This window comes from Carcharodon carcharias, chromosome 30, assembly GCF_017639515.1.
Source record: "Carcharodon carcharias isolate sCarCar2 chromosome 30, sCarCar2.pri, whole genome shotgun sequence".
NCBI classification, from domain to species: Eukaryota; Metazoa; Chordata; class Chondrichthyes; order Lamniformes; family Lamnidae; genus Carcharodon; species Carcharodon carcharias.
The window spans coordinates 16188254-16204289 of NC_054496.1; the positions used below are offsets into that span (position 1 = coordinate 16188254).

The 16036-nt window shown below is 45.0% G+C and overlaps 1 protein-coding gene across 3 annotated transcripts in view; it reads right to left on the reverse strand.

Moving 5' to 3' along the window:
• Positions 1–332: 332 nt before the first annotated feature.
• Positions 333–16036, reverse strand: part of camsap3 (calmodulin regulated spectrin-associated protein family, member 3) — a 210603-nt gene continuing 194899 nt past the window's right edge. For all 3 annotated transcript variants that reach the window (XM_041177237.1, XM_041177235.1, XM_041177238.1), the window contains 4 exons: positions 9819–9915; positions 5643–5761; positions 3966–4084; positions 333–660 (listed from right to left, as the gene is read on the reverse strand). In XM_041177237.1, coding sequence (XP_041033171.1) covers positions 358–660; positions 3966–4084; positions 5643–5761; positions 9819–9915 — 638 coding nt within the window. In that variant the 3' untranslated portion in view covers positions 333–357. The remainder of the gene's footprint in view (positions 661–3965; positions 4085–5642; positions 5762–9818; positions 9916–16036) is intronic.

The window sequence follows — 16036 nt, forward strand, 5'->3', positions numbered from 1 at the left end:
GACAGGGTGGTAAAACCCTTCCCAAACTGGTTCACTCCATGTGACGCACTTGCTTGTATGGTTATCGGGTGACTGACGGTAGCATGCAGAAATGGCGAGACAACTCTGGCATCCATCCATGAAGAACAGTAGAAAAGAGAGAGAGAGAAAAAAAGCAAATGGCAGGTTGGCAAGCCAGGATGCAAAACTCTTGACCCGTCCGTTTGTACAGGGCAGTGGGGGGGGGGGGGGGGGGGGGGGGGGGGGGGGGGGGGTGGTGGGGGAGTGGTGGTGGGGTGGGTGGGGGGTGGGGGGGGAGTGTGTGTGGGGGGCAGGCAGGGGGGGGGGGGTGGGGGGGTGGCTGGGAGAGAGAGCCCATCATTTAGACGGTCCTGGTTTTTTGGGAGTACCCGGCCTCTTTGTCTGCCACAAGTGCCCTTGGATGGTGACTGCGTCGACACTGGCAGACAGGGTCTTGCTGGGGATCTGGGTGAATTGCTTCCGGTCAGAGTTGTACTTGTAGATGCCCTCGATCATGTTTTTTGTGATGACTCTGGGCCCGACTCCCGCCACGCGATGCATGTCCTCGGAGTCGGGGGAGAAGGCGTACACAGCCCGAAATTGGCAGCTGTTATCACGGAACAGGATCAGGTAGTGATTCGATTTGCTTTTCTCTACTTCCTGTCAGCAAAGGGGAAAGAAAGCACCGGAGAGTGAGAATTGATAATCAACGCCAACTCCTTTTGAAACTCCCATTAAATTGGGGAACATGCAGCTTTATAAAATAATAACCTTGGGGGATATGGGGAGGCTCCTCAAGCCTGTTCACCATTTAAGGAGATCAAGGCTCAGCTGCGACCCATATCCCTTAATATCTCTGGCAAACAAAAATCTATCAATTGCAGGTTTTTAAAGTGACAGTTGATCCAGCATCAATTGCCACCGGTGGAAGAAAGTTCCAAACCTCTACCTGAAGCGTTTCCAAATTTTACTCCGAAGGTCTGACTCTAAATTTTAGACTTCACCTCCTAGTCCTAGACTTCCCAGACAGTTGAAATGGTTTCTCTCTCCATCTACCCTATCTATTCCCGTTAATATCTTAAAATTGGATCAAATCGCCCCCTAATATTCTAAATTTCAGTGAATAAAACCTCTCCTAATTTAACCCTTGTTGCTCTGATTGGATTCTGGTAAATCCAACACTGCAGTCCCTTCAAGACCAATAATCCTTCCCAAGGACAAAGTAGGCCCGTGTTCTGGCCTGTCCTTCCAAAGAATAAAAGAGAGGCCTATTACCTAAATGGTGAAAGATTGCAGGGCTTGAGATGCAGAGGGATCTGGGTGTCTTAGTGCATGAAGCGCAAAAGACTGGTATATGCAGGTACAGCAAGCAATTAGGAAAGCTAATAGAATGTCATCATTTATTGCGAGAGGAATTGAATACAAAAGTAGGGTGTTTTAATAGACTAATCTTTTAGCTTCTCTTTAGCTCTGAAGAAGAGTCATACCGGCTCAAAATGTTAACTCTGTTTTTCTCTTCAAGGATGCAGTTAGACCTCCCGAGTTTTTCCAGCATTTTCTGTTTTTGTTACCAGACTAATGCCTGGATTGGGTGGGTTGTCTTTTGACGAAAGGTTGGACAGGCCAGGCTTGTATCAGCTGGAGTTTAGAAAAGTAAGATGCGACTTGATTGAAACCTAAGATCCTGAGGGGACTTGACAGGGCGGATGTGGAGAGGGTGTTTCCTCTTGTGAGAGAATCTAGAACTGGGGGGGGGGGGTCACTGTTTAAACGTAAAGAGTCACCCATTTAAAACGGAGATGAGGCAAAATTTTCCCTCAGAGGGTCACGAGTCTTTGGAAGTCTCTCCCCGAGAAAGCGGTGAAAGCAGAGTGTTTGAATATTTTTAAGCCAGAGGTGGATAGGTTCTTGGTACACAAGGGGGGTGATAGCTTATTAGGGGTAGGCGGAATGCAGATGTGGTCTCACCAATGCATCTGGAGTACTATGTACAGTTTTGGTCCCCTTATTTAAGGAAGGATGTAAATGCGTTGGAAGCAGTTCAGAGAAAGTTTAGCAGGGGCCTAGTAGCCAACTCCTGCTCTACGTCCATATGTTCATATTCTAATTACTGTTAGTTTACACACCCCGAAGGTAAAACAATGGCTATTTATTGTTCTGAGGGAAGTTTGTTTGTGAGGTCTTCCACTTTGAGAGACCCCAAGTTAACAAAATCAGCAGCAAATAACTAGCTCTTTCCTTTAAGGAAAGCTACATTTCAACAACTGAAAACATGGCTGCCAAAGGTGGTGTAAAAGAATTTGGAGAGGCTAAAAAGTGCCAGAATTGGAGGAAGAGAGAGACTTTGGAGGGTTATCGGGCTGGAGATAGGGAGGGATGAGGCCAGAGATGGGCGAGCAAGACTTGGTGCAAGAGCTTTACATGATGTAAAGTTAACGAAGGCTGGAAGACGAGGAGCCACAAACAACAGAGTTCATGCAACAATGGAATGTCAAATTAATCGTTTCAATTCCGAGATCAATAGGATTGTTGCTGGACGGGGTAAGGAAGGCAATGTAGGTAAATGGAATTAAAACACACATCAGCCATGGTCTTACTAAACAGATCAAAGAGCTGAATGGCCTCCTGTTGTTCCTAAAGGAGCTAAATAAAATTTTAATAAAACTGTTTGGGCAGGAACTGTAGATTAAGGGACACTGAAAATAAGCCGATTAAAGATACTTTAATTAATACTGGCAAAAATGCAAACAGGCACACTATGTCAAGCTGCACTGCTGAAAAATCCCACCATTGCTCAGAATCATACCGTTTTGTAGTTTTGCTGTCTGCTATGAGAGCTGGTAAATAATTGACTTCACTAGAGGATTTCTGAAGCCCTGTAGTGCTGACAGGCTAACATTGCAACAGTAGGGGACAGTGCAAAAAAAAAAAAAAATCCAACTATCGCCGCTTGTCTGACTGCTGGACAGACAACTGCACCCCAGTAAAGAACAGGAACCCCATTAGCGCTCATGCGCTGGCACGCGGCTCACAGTCTGGCCCTTTAAACCCCAACAGCACGATCCCTGCACCCGCACCCTGGGACAGCTATTCAAATATTATGTAAACGTGTTTCGAATCCCCACCCATTTTCCTGAAGTGGCTTCAGTCATTTGCGTTTTGCAAGTTTAGCCGACTGTTCAACGCCGAGACGGAGAGAAACACACACAAAGGCCGGTCAGAACTGTATGCAAAGCAGTGCTTTGCATGGATATCACATATCGAGTAGCTGCCAACTTTATCTGAAGGATCATCTGTGAAAAATCCTCGGTGCCCGCGCGCCCATGCATTCCCCAGATGCCTGGTTCATCCCCTCCTGCTCCCTCCGGGTCACCACAGCTTCTCAAGGGCAAAAATATCAGGCGAGACCGTGGGGCTAAATCGCAAAATCTTGCGTTGGGCTTAATAACGCCCAGTTTGCACTTGGGAGAAATTTCTCTGCTCATCTCCCTCAAACGCTGGACTCGAGAGTCTGTCCCATTCACTCCCTCCCTCCCTGCCAAACGGTGGGTTTATTGCTGCCACGAGCAGCTCTTATTAAACCTTTTCCACGTTTTCTGACAAGTTGATGGAAAGTGCAGTTAGGGTAGATCATCGTCCTATTGGAAGGCGGAGAAAGCTCGAGGGGCTGTGCGGATTACTCCTGCCCCCATTTCTTACTATCACAAAGAGGTGGTCATTCGGCCCATCAAGCTTTCACTGGCTCTTTCAATTAAGAGCCATCCGATTAACCCCACTCCCCCTGAAAATTTCTCTTTTGAGCATATACATTCAACTCCTTTGATGAAAGTGATTATTCTGTCAGGCAGTGCGTTCCAGATCATCATGACTCTCTGCGTTAAATAAAAAAAGAATTCTCATCTCTCCCCCTCGATCGATGTGTCTGCACTGCAGAGAGATATGAACGGAAGCCAGACAAACCTTACCTCCAATATTTTATTCTTCTGGGGCTCATTCACCCTCCCTGCCAGGCAGCAGCGAGTGATTGCATTCTGTATAATATATTTATTCGACTTGGCGCTGGGCTCCTTGTACAGCTTGGGACCTGCAGAAGGAAAGATCATTCATTTCTTAGCCCAGCTCAGTACAGAATCGAGCTGGATGGTGAAGGGAAGAGGTTTTATTTCTGGCCTACGTCGAGACAGCCAACTCCCGGACGGATAGAATAAAAAGGGGCCGAATGGCCATCCTGATCTCTAAACTATCTCGTGATCCCATAGCAGTAATGGTGGAATAAAGTTGGACTCAGTGCCCCAGAATGAGGAAAAGGAGGTGGGCTGATCACCGAGAGGATAGATAGTCAAGCCGGTCAGTAACGTGACCACCCCCGCCATGGTGCAGGGGGTTTACTCACAGACAGTGAAGGGGTGTTCATACAGCACACACGAGGCGGCCACTCGGCTCATCATGTCTGTGCTGGCTCTTTGAGCGAGCTATTTAATTAGTCCCAACTCTCTTGCCCTTTCCCCACAATAATGATAACTTCTGCTCTTCAAGTATTTATCCAATTCCCTTCTGCAAGCGCTTCCACAACCCTTTCACAGAATGTACCCCAGGTCACCATAATGCACTGTGCAAAATAACACCCACCCCCCCCGCCAAAGTTTGCAACATGTGGTTGGCAATAAAAAGAGTTCCTCCCAGATGACCCTATCCAAACTCACTTTGAAAGCCTGATCTCATCCTATCCTTTGCTGTTCTATGAAGAGCAATCCCAGCTTCTTTTGGTCTATCAACATGGCTGCTTGACACTTCAAGGCTGCTGGCACCCAAGGGGCCAACTCCAAACCTCCCTTGTGCTGCAGAAGCCTCAAGCTGCAGGCCCCAAGGTCCTGACTAAGGGTGGTGATAATGTGTGTATATACACTCACTGACATCATAGCACTTGTCCATATTTATCTCTGTGGAAAGCAATGAAGGCTGGGATATCCCAGAATTCCATGCAATAGTGCAAGCCCACAACTAGGCCAATTTAAGCTACAGAACCATCCAAGCCGGGTGAAGCATCTGCACTCTCCAGATATTTTTCCGACTGGAACCACAGAACGATACAGCACAAGAGGCTGCCATTTTGCCCATTGTGTCCGCGTAGCCTCTCTACTGATCAACTCAGCTGGTCACCACCTCCCCCCACCTCTCCCCCGGAGCCCTGCAAGTGCTTATACAATTCCTTTTCGAAAGCCATGATTGAATCTGCCTCCACCACCCTCTCAGGCAGTGCATCCCAGATCCTAAGGACTCGTTGCATTTAAAAAAAGATTGTTCCTCACATCACCGTAGACCTCAAATCAGCGAGCCCTGGCTCTCGATCTCTCCACCAACACGGAGGGTTTCTCCCTACCTACTCTGGCTAAGACCACTCAATTTTGAGCACCTCTATCAAATCTCCTCCCAGCCTTCTCTTCTCCAATGGACCTGCAAAACTGAAGTTCCTCACCCTTGGAATCACCCCTCTCAACCTTTCTCTGCACCCTCTCTAAAGCACTTGAGCTGTGGCGAGATTGTGGGTTTTGGAGAGTGGGGGGGGCGGGGGTGTAATCTCATGGTGGGAGAACGCCTAAAGCATGTGGCATTCCTCGGAACAGGACAACAAATCCACTCACCTGTGTACTCTGGAATCGACGCTGGTGACGAGGCAGTCGAGGCGTTCTCCCAGTCCTTCTCGCCATTGTGATTACCCGCCAGTCGGTTTGGAGATGGGAGTCCTGAAGGAGAATCTGCCCTGTGGGGTGGAATTGATACAAAATGCTAAAAGGTGACAGGAAGATCAACGCGTTCACAGTTTTGTAATCAATATTTCTGGGAGCGGTCCGACACCCAAATTCACCAGCTTTGTCCGGCACAGGGATAAACTGGCTTTGGCTCCCGGCAAACAAGCTCTACTATTGGAGGTTTTCCAATCATAATAGGTTTAGAAATGTGGAGCTTGCTACCACAGGGTGTAGTTGTGGCAAACAGCAACAATACATTTAAGAGGAAGCTGGATAAAGAATCGAAGGATATGTTGATAGGATTAGCTGGAGACGGAGGCTTGTGTAGAGCGTAAAGAATGGACTAGGTGGGCAAAATGGCCTCTCTTGGGGCTCTACTTTCTGTGTGATTCTGTGTAACAATGCCAATGGCGACTTATGAAGGAAGTGGTCCACTGCTATTATCCCGATTGGGAAACCGAGGGTCATTAACTCTCTGAAGAGTCATATTGAACTCGAAATGTTAACTCTCGTTTCTCTCTCCGCAGATGCTGTCAGACCTGCTGAGCTTTTTTCCAGCATTTTGTTTTTGTTTCAGATTTCCAGCATCTGCAGTATTTTGCTTTTATCTACATCTTCATTAATTGGTTCACTGTTTGTCCCAAGAGCACACATTCAGAAGCTGAAATTTTGGTAGGCCCCAGTTGAAGAGAGCACAAAACTCCATGCCTACACCTCCAGTGACCCTCCAAACAGCTCAACAGGGAACGTGCTACAAGCAATTCATAAATCTCAGGCTTCCTGTGGAAGGAGCTCGCATTTAACTTGACCTCTTCACAACCTTAGGTCATCCCAAAGCACTTTGCAGCCAATGAAGTGCTTTTGAAGTGTCATCACTGTTGCAATGCAGAGAACACTGCAGCCAATTTGTGTAGAGCAAGATCCCACAAACAGCAAATGAGATGATGGATCAATGGCATTTAGTGAGGCATTCTTCAAAATGGGGCCACGAGATACATCCACTCAGGAGGGCAGGCTTAACAGGCACTGCTCAGTGCAGTACCACACCGGAGTTATCAGTCGAGATTGTGCGCTTCAGTGGGATTTGTACCCACAACCTTCTAACTCAGATTCAAGATTGCTTCCAATGGATAAAACATAACCATAGCATGCTGCCTGTCAAAATGCCACCACAACACAGAAAGTGTCATTAGAAAGTTGAAGACCTGATCTTTCCACTGTTGATTGATGGGGACAGTAGAGAAAGAGAGAGAGAGAGAGTGAAAAATTGGAGTGGGGCGGAGAAAAAAAAGGGCTACATAAAGCACACTTTTATAATAAAAAGCAATAATGGATTAATCAATATCATAACAGCCTTTATACCACATGCAACTCAGGGAACACCTCCTATTCCACAATATGAATCATTAAACATTTGACCTTCAGTACAATTTGTTGAATATTCACAGTGGACAAATGTGGAATGCAGATTCCCAGCTCTGACGCTGACTTTTACTGCCAATGACTGCACCACCTTAATGGCCCCTCGATTAAAAATGCTCTTTTCCACAGTTCCATTTAGCCAGCCAACTCAGCAACATAAATGGAAACCAGATCATCAAAAAAAAAAATCAATATTTTTCAGTCCAAAAAGCCCACTCCCACAAGGGGTTGTCGGATTTGAAAAGCAAATCCCAATGCCACGTGTTAATTAGTGCTCTGGTAAACCACCACACCAAATGTCTCTCCATGTTGTGACACTACAAATTCATCACTTGCTTCGAAGGTTACCCCATGTGGTATAAAGTAATAATCGCTTCGCTCACATTGAAATAAGATGTGCACACGGGCAATCTTTATCCTCTAATCACTAAATGCAATCTAATGCTATGCCAATCACAACGTCCAATAGTCAGGGCCCCCTGGCTTATGATTTCCATCACGTTTTTTCTGTGTTTTGTCATTATGTGGGATTCCAGGACTTTCGGGACCACATTCTGTGATTCCGCTCCATTTTGCCATGTGTTGAAAACCACAAACCAATGGCCTTGCAAATAATGTATATAAAATTTGGCCAGCCGTTTTAACACCGCAATATCACAACACCACAGCAACCCGAACTACACACATCCTTTAACTGGAGGAATTATGGGTTGTGTATAGAACAGAAATGAGTGAAAAAATCCTGAATGTACACAGTATTAAGCAGTCCCCACGTAAGCCTCCACCATCTGCTTAAGGCCATGTAAACACTGGGATTTCTTTTTCTGCATTACTGTTCAAATATACCTATTCAGCCCGTCTACTGCACTGGAAGGGAAGCAATAGGAAATATTAGACAAGCAACACATTATTTAGGCATTAAATTATGACAATTTATTCAACACAGGCTGTTAATCGACATCATAGAATCTTACAGGAACAAAGAGCCATTCGGATCATTGTGCCTGTGCTAACTCTTTGATAGAGCCAGCAGATTACTCCCACTACCCTGCTCTTTCCCCTTAGCCTGCCGAATTTTCTCCCCTTTGTACATTTATCCTCAAGTTACTGTTAAATCTGCTTCCACCACCTTTTCAGCCAATGTTTTCCAAATCATATAGTGCTCCATAGAGAAAAAAAAATTACTCCTCATTGCTCTTCTTTTTTGCTAATTATCACATGTGGTTACTGAGCACTCTACCATTCCTCTGCAAATTTATATATAGTGCAAAGTGCAGCAACCTGTACCCTATCCCACACCAAGTCCAATGTACCAATTATCACCTCTGAATCACGTGCTTCTTGCACCCTAGTGTATTACACTTAAACTCCTCTTCATCCTCCTCAAAATCCCTCCATGGTCTCATCCTACCCTAACTTTACAACCTCCTTCACTCTCGTGTCCTCCCCCCCCATCCTTCAGTCAGCCTTCTGTGCAACCATTGGCGATGTCACCTTGCTCTCTCTCAGAATCCCTCTGCCTCCCCTTCTCTCCACACCTTTTAAAAGTAAACACCTTTTTGATCAAAGATTTAGTCACCTCATCTTCCATTGGCTTGCTTTCCATTTTCCTACCCACCTGCCTATTGTGAAGTATTTTGGGCTATTCAAATTAAATGTCAAAGGCACTATACAGGCACAGTATCTTTACAGCGCAGAAGGAGGCCATTCAGCCGATCGAGTCTGTACTGACTCCCTGAAAGAGCATTCCACCTAGTCCCAATCTGCTGCCTTATCCCTGTAACCCTGCACATTCTCTCTTTTCAGGTAGCAATCCAATTCCCTTTTGAATACCTCAATCGAACCTGCATCCACCACCCTCTAAGGAAGTTTGTTCCAGGCTCCAACCACCCTCTGGGTGAAAGAATATTTCCTCACATCACATTTACTCCCTTTGCCCTTTATTTTGAATCTGTGCCCTCTAGTTCTTGATGTTCTCTGCAGTGGAAATAGTTTCTCACTATTTACCCTGTCCATACCCCTCAAGATTACATATCTTGAATGCCTCTATCAAGTCTCTTCTCAGCCTTCTTTTCTCCAAGGAAAACAGTCCCAACCTCTCCAATCTATCCGAATAGCTACACTTCTTACTCCCAGGAATCATTCTTGTGAATCTCCTCTGTACTCTCTCCAATGTCTTCACATCCTCCCTCAAGTATGGTGCCCAGAACTGGACGCAGTACTCCAGATGAGGCCTAACTAGTGTCTTGTACAAGTTCAACATGACCCCCTTACTCTTGTACTCAATGCCCCTATTAATAAAGCCTAATATACTATATGCTTTATTAATTGCAGATAGGCCTTGAAAGTAGCACAAAAGGGTACGAGGCCAAACCAGTGAAGGGCAAATTTAAAACCAATGTTAGGAAGTCCTATCAACAATGTCTGAATAAAACCTGGAATAGACTTCAGTGTAAGGTACTGGAGGCAGAGACTTTGGGTGCCCAATTTCCTATAGATAACGTAAAGTGGGCCAGTTGGTCTCGGTCATCCATATCTATCTTGTAAACCCATAGATTGTTAAAGGATGGATCTACCATCCCTGGTTACACCTTCCTGAAGGCTCCAGTCACTCATGAACAAACAGCAGTAAAGAGATGATATTACCTTGGACTTTTCTTGACTGAGAGACTATTGGCAGAGTCATTGGCCATCGTGGACAGTGAAAGTGTAGACCGAGAGTACACTTTATTCAGCCTGGAGCCTGAAAGCAAAGAGAAAGGTTCTGGTCATGCGTCTATAATCATTCATTTAAAACCTCTTACTCAAAAGTGCTGAGGCAACATTGCTGCCTCTACCACCAGTGCAAGTTTCGCCTGCATCGCTCATGCCATTTGAGCTGCTTCGGTTGCTGTGAGGCAAGTTACCAAGTTAATGCCACAGAGGTAGAGGGGGCAGCCTCTCCCAGATCTGCTTGTGTGTCATTGCAACAGGTCCCAAGATGGAGCCTTGCATAGAGCAAAGCGAAGAAGGGGGTCTAAAGATTCTTTCACAAGGATATTATATTTAGTGCAATGATTTTGCTTAGAACGCACTATAGAAAATATTGAAAAGTATAGAAACCGAACACCAAGTCAATACATATACAGAATTACATAGAATGCACAGCACAAACAGGCTATCCAGCCCATCTGGCCTATGCCAGTGTTTATGCTCCACATGAGCTTCTTCCCACCCGACTTCATCTCGCCCTAACACCATATCCTGCAATTCCTTTCTCCATCATTTCTCAGCTTCCCTTAAATGCACTGATACCATTCTCGCCTCAATGTGGAAGCAAGCTCTACATCCTCAGCAAATCCCTGGGTAACGACGTTTCTCCTGAACTCCCTATTGAATTTATGAGTGATTATGTTGTACATGAGGCTCCCAGTTCTGGTCTCAAACCCTTTCATAATCTTAACGACCTCCAGCCCTCAGCCAGCTCTTCACAGTTCCATCCTATTTAATCCCTCCTGTTGGGTCTCATCTCAGTTCCACTGTCAGCCTCGTCAATTTTGTTTGCATCTTCGTCAGTGTCTCCTTTTCATAATACGGAAGCCAGAACTGTACGCGCTGCTCTATTTACATCGATCAAGGTTTCCAATAGGTTAATAGCTGGCATAGCCCCAATGGGCCAAATGCTTTCAACCCCCCCCTCCCCAAACTTCGGAGCTACCATGACTCCTCCTGATTCACATCTGTGCAGCACTTAAGGGTACAAATTTATTCTTTCATTGAAGTTTGTTCAACCTCATGAAAACTCTCAAGTTGAAAAAGATATTAAATGCGAGCTGGAGTGGGGAGGGGGAGCATGGAGTCCGGCAGCGACCTTTCACCTTTGGGATCAACGTTCAACCCAACCCAGGCTAAGTGGGGTGAAAGGCACCACACAGTGACAAAGGGGCCTACGTGAACTGTCAGTAGAAATTAGGTCTACAGTACAAAAAAGCTTTCCTGTAATTCTGTACAGTAATGGGTTAATGGATATATTAACCAGACCGTGACGATATTAATGATGTAACTGTGACATCAGTGGTCAGATGACCAAGAGGCTCCAAGGGCACTAGGCACAGAATAATGTGTCCTGAAAACCATATGCTTTCCAGGAGGTATTGGTAAATAATATTAACGATACATTGTTTGAAGTTAAACTATACCGACTACCTCAAATAAAAACAGAATACGCTGAAATATCTCAGCAGCACCTGTGGTGAGAGAAGCAGAGTTAACATTTTACGTCCATATGACTCTTCTTCAGAGCTGACTATTTCAAGTCTAAGGGGAGGATAAGGCCTCATTAAGGGTCAGTAAGATTAGTAAGCACAGTATCAGTAAAACCTCACTAACGATTCGAAACAAGTTCTGCACTCAATTGACACCAAAAGCGCTCTCAGGATGACTGGTATTGGCAATAAAAAAAAGTCAAAAATTGGGAGCCATTATTGGAATAGAGTGGGAGGGAGGGGATTTTTTTTTACTGATTGCTCTCTGGATACACTAGGGATATCTGTAACGGTAAGATTCCCATTTCTCATTGGGAAAGCACAAGATAAATTTAACAGGCTCAAGGGGCTGAATGGCTTCCTCCTGTTCCTATTTGATACTCAGTGTGCCACCACAGAACAACGTGCTATCCTTTTCTTTCATGCTTAAAACCTCATCGCATATCAATGGAATTTTGCATTAAATACGTTAACTGTTCATCCACCATTGGCACAATGCAATTGCACAAGACTTTTTTTTGAGAATTCGGCAGGTTTGAAAAAGGGGGCAGTAAAGTCCATGAAAGGAAGAGCACTCCTCTCGATTTTAGGTTGGTATGTATGTCACAATTTCCTTATTTAGGCATCACCATTCTGTCAGATTCCAAGGTGGTCTCTCGATAGGAGCCACCTGTCACACACACAGCTGCAACTGCACACTTCTGACACTAGATGGGGCGTTACATCAAACTGTGGCATTGAAAGAAGGACTTGCATTTACATTGTGCTTCTCACAATCATAAGATGCCCCAAAGACCTTTTTAGCCCAGCAAGTATTTGTGAATCATAGTAATTTGTGTAATGTAGGAAACATGGCAGCCAATTCATGCACAGCAAGATCCCACAAACAGTAATGTGATAATGACCAGCTAATTTACCTTTGCAATGTTGATTGACGGGTAAATGTTGGCCAGGACAGCATGGGAGACCCATTCCTACTCTCAGTTCACATAGGACCCTCCGAAACAGAGGCTCCTCTTTGAAACAGTAGCAAGGGACTTTTACTCCATCTGAGAGAACAGGCGGGGCTTCGGTTTAATGTTTCATCCACACACAAAAAAAAATAGCATCCCTGACAGTGCAGCACTCCCTCATCACTGCATTGGAAGTGCAAGCTAACATTGTGGGCTAAAAACCCTGGAGTAAAGCTTAAGCCCACAGCCTTTGACTCAGATGAGTGTATCATATTGCAAGATCTGAGCATTTAGTTATCGTGCACCCTCTGCTGGGGAGGTGTAAATAAAGTTAGTGCAATAATGGCTGCCTGAAGCTGAGTTAATGTTGGACAATGATGAGCCTGGGATGCAATTTTCTCTTACATTTCATTTGCGAAATGGATTGAAGAATATTGGGACACACTTTTGGAACTTCTAAAGCTGATTTTGAGGAGGTTTGAGCAGTTTGATAAGATTGCTCAGCGTGTACATTGAACGTAGGTACACAGTGAGTCAACATGATACATAATTGAAAATATAGCACCAAAGGCATGTTTGGGGACAATGGGGGGGGAATTCAACCCTAACAAAGAGGACTGGTATAATAATTACACACGAAGATTACACTTATGGCTGAAAGCGAATAAAATAGGAGGGAGTGGGGATAAAGTAAATGTCTTCCTCACCCTGATGGGGCCAGATGCTTCTGAGGTAGTTTTTAACCTATGTTGTCTGAGACACCCCAGGTCGATGGAATATGCTGAAGTTAATGAAATTCTAGAACGACTAGGAATGAAATTGCATGCGAGTCCCATTCCATGAAAGGAAGCAGTTGCCAAGTAAGACTGTTGCCGATTATATTGAGGGCTGGGAACAGATGAAGCCCGTGGAGAATATAAAGAAAGTAGGAAGAAACTTAAGCAAGGAGTCAGGAGGGCAAAAAGGGGTCATGAAAAGTCACTGGCAACCAGGAAAATCCCAAGTCCTTTTATACATATGTAAAAAGCAAGAGGGTAGCCAGGGAAAGGATAGGCCCACTCAGGGACAGAGGTGGGAATCTGTGTGTGGAGCCAGAAGAAATGGGAGAGATACTAAATGAGAACTTCTCATCAGCATTCACCAAAGAGAAGGACTTAGTGGTCGATTTGTCTAGGGAAGAGTGTGTAGATAGCCTGGAACATGTTGAGATCAAAAAAGAGATGTTAGTGGTCTTGAAGAATATTAAGGTGGATAGGTCCCCAGGGCCAGATGGGATCTACCCCAGAGTACTGAGGGAGGCAAGGGAGGAGATTGCTGGAGCCTTGACAGAAATCTTTGTATCCTCACTGGCTACGGGTCCCAGAGGACTGGAGAATGGCCAATGTTGTTCCATTGTTTAAGGGTAGCAGGGATAATCCAGGAAATTACAGGCCAGTGAGCCTTATGTCAGTGGTAGGGAAATTATTAGAGAAGATTCTTTGTGACAGGATTTACTACCATTTGGAAGCAAATGGGTGTATTAGTGAGAGGCAGCATGGTTTTGTGAAGGGGAGGTCATGTCTCACTAACTTGATCAAGTTTTTCGAGGAAGTGACAAAGATGATCAACGATGGAAGGGCAGTGGATGTTATATACATGGATTTCAGTAAGGCCTTTGACAAAGTCCCTCATGGCAGACTGGTACAGAAGGTAAAGTCGCACAGGATCAGAGGTGAGCTGGCAATATGGATACAGAATTGGCTTGGTCATAGAAGACAGAGGGTAGCAGTGGAAGGGTGCTTTTCTGAATGGAGACCTGTGACTAGTGGAGTTCCACAGGGATCAGTGCTGGGACCTTTGCTGTTTGTAGTATACATAAATGATTTGGAGGAAAATGTAACTGGGCTAATTAGTAAGTTTGCAGACGACACTAAGGTTGAAGGAGTTGCAGATATGAAGAGGATTGTCAAAGGATATAACGGGATATAGATCGGCTGGAGACTTGGGCGGAGAAATGGCAGATGGAGTTTAATCCGGACAAATGCAAGGTAATGCATTTTGGAAGGTCTAACACAGGTAGGAATTATACATGGCAGAACCCTTAAGTGCATCGACGGGCAGAGGGATCTGGGTGTACAGGTCCACAGGTCACTGAAAGTGGCAACGCAGGTGGATAAGGTAGTCAGGAAGGCATATGGCATGCTTGCCTTCATCGGCAGGGGTATTGAGTATAAAAGCTGGGAAGTCATGCTGCAGCTGGATAGTACCTTGGTTAAGCCACACTTGAAATATTGCGTGGAATTCTGGTCACCACATTACCAGAAGGATATGGAGGCATTGGAGAGGGTGCAGAGGAGGTTTACCAGGATGCTGCCTGGTCTGGAGGTTATTATCTATGAGGAGAGGTTGGAGAAACTCGGATTGTTCTCACTAGAGCGACAGAGATTGAGGGGCGACTTGATAGAAGTTTACAAAATTATGAGTGGCACGGACAGAGTAGATAGTCAGAAGCTTTTTCCCCAGGTAGAAGAGTCAGTTACTAGGGGACATAGATTTAAGGTGAGAGGAGAAAACTATAGAGGAGATGTGCGGGGCAAGTTTTTTTACGCAGAGGGTAGTGAGTGTCTGGAATTCGCTGCCAGAGGAGGTGGTGGAAGCAGGTACGATAATGGTGTTTAAGAGGCGGCTTGACAAATACATGAATAGGACGGGAATAGAGGAATATGGACCCCGGAAGTGCAAAATGTTTTAGTTAACAGGCAATATGATAGGCGCAGGCTTGGAGGGCCGAAGGGCCTGTTCCTGTGCTGTACTTTTCTTTGTTCTTTGAATTAAAGAAACTCTCATCACTGTGGGTATGGCGCAAACTTAGAAACCAACTTGACAGGAACATTAATAGGAGGCCTAATGAACAATAACATCCAAGCCAAGCTTTTGAGCATAGGCTTTTATCGGAAAGAGGACTGTGCCAAAGCCATAGCCATTGAGATGGCATAAAGTTGCTGGTCAGAAGTTCATGGTGAAAAACCAGGGCAATAAAGGAGGAGTTTGTGATCAGAATGGTTGTAAAGAGACTAGGTGAATTCACATAGCTAAGGGTGAAGATTAGAGTGAGACTCCATCAATATCATGTAGATAATTTGCTTGACAGGGGAAATCTGACAAAGGGAGAACATAAGAAACCTCCTATAGTCCAAATTCCTCCTACAGCCTAAAGTGAAAATCAGAAAGAAAGCAAAAGCCACAAAGAAACAAAAACTTTGCCAGTATCACAGAAACCACCAGCAGAGGAAAGTAAGTCAAGGTCTTTGATTAAGACAAATCAATGCCCGAGTCCCAAATATTGGCTGGATTTTCCAGCCCCTTCATGGACGGGACTCACCACGGGACAGTCGACAGCTCAGCCAAAAGTCGGTTGACTTGCAGCAGGACCAGACGATCCTGGCAGTGTGTGGGGCCAGGAAATCCCGTCCATTAAGGGGAGTTGGTTGGTTATCAAAGTCAAAGTTCCGGTTCGACATAGATGTTGAGAGAGTAGAGTCATGCTAATGGAAACGGTAGGAGATATCCAGGCAGAAAGAGAAAGAAGCCAGATAGGTTCATTGAAAGTATTGAGGAAGGAAGAAGAAATAAATTGTTCTTTTCGTTACTTCTTGCCAAATGATGGTATTTTCATTGAATATATGCT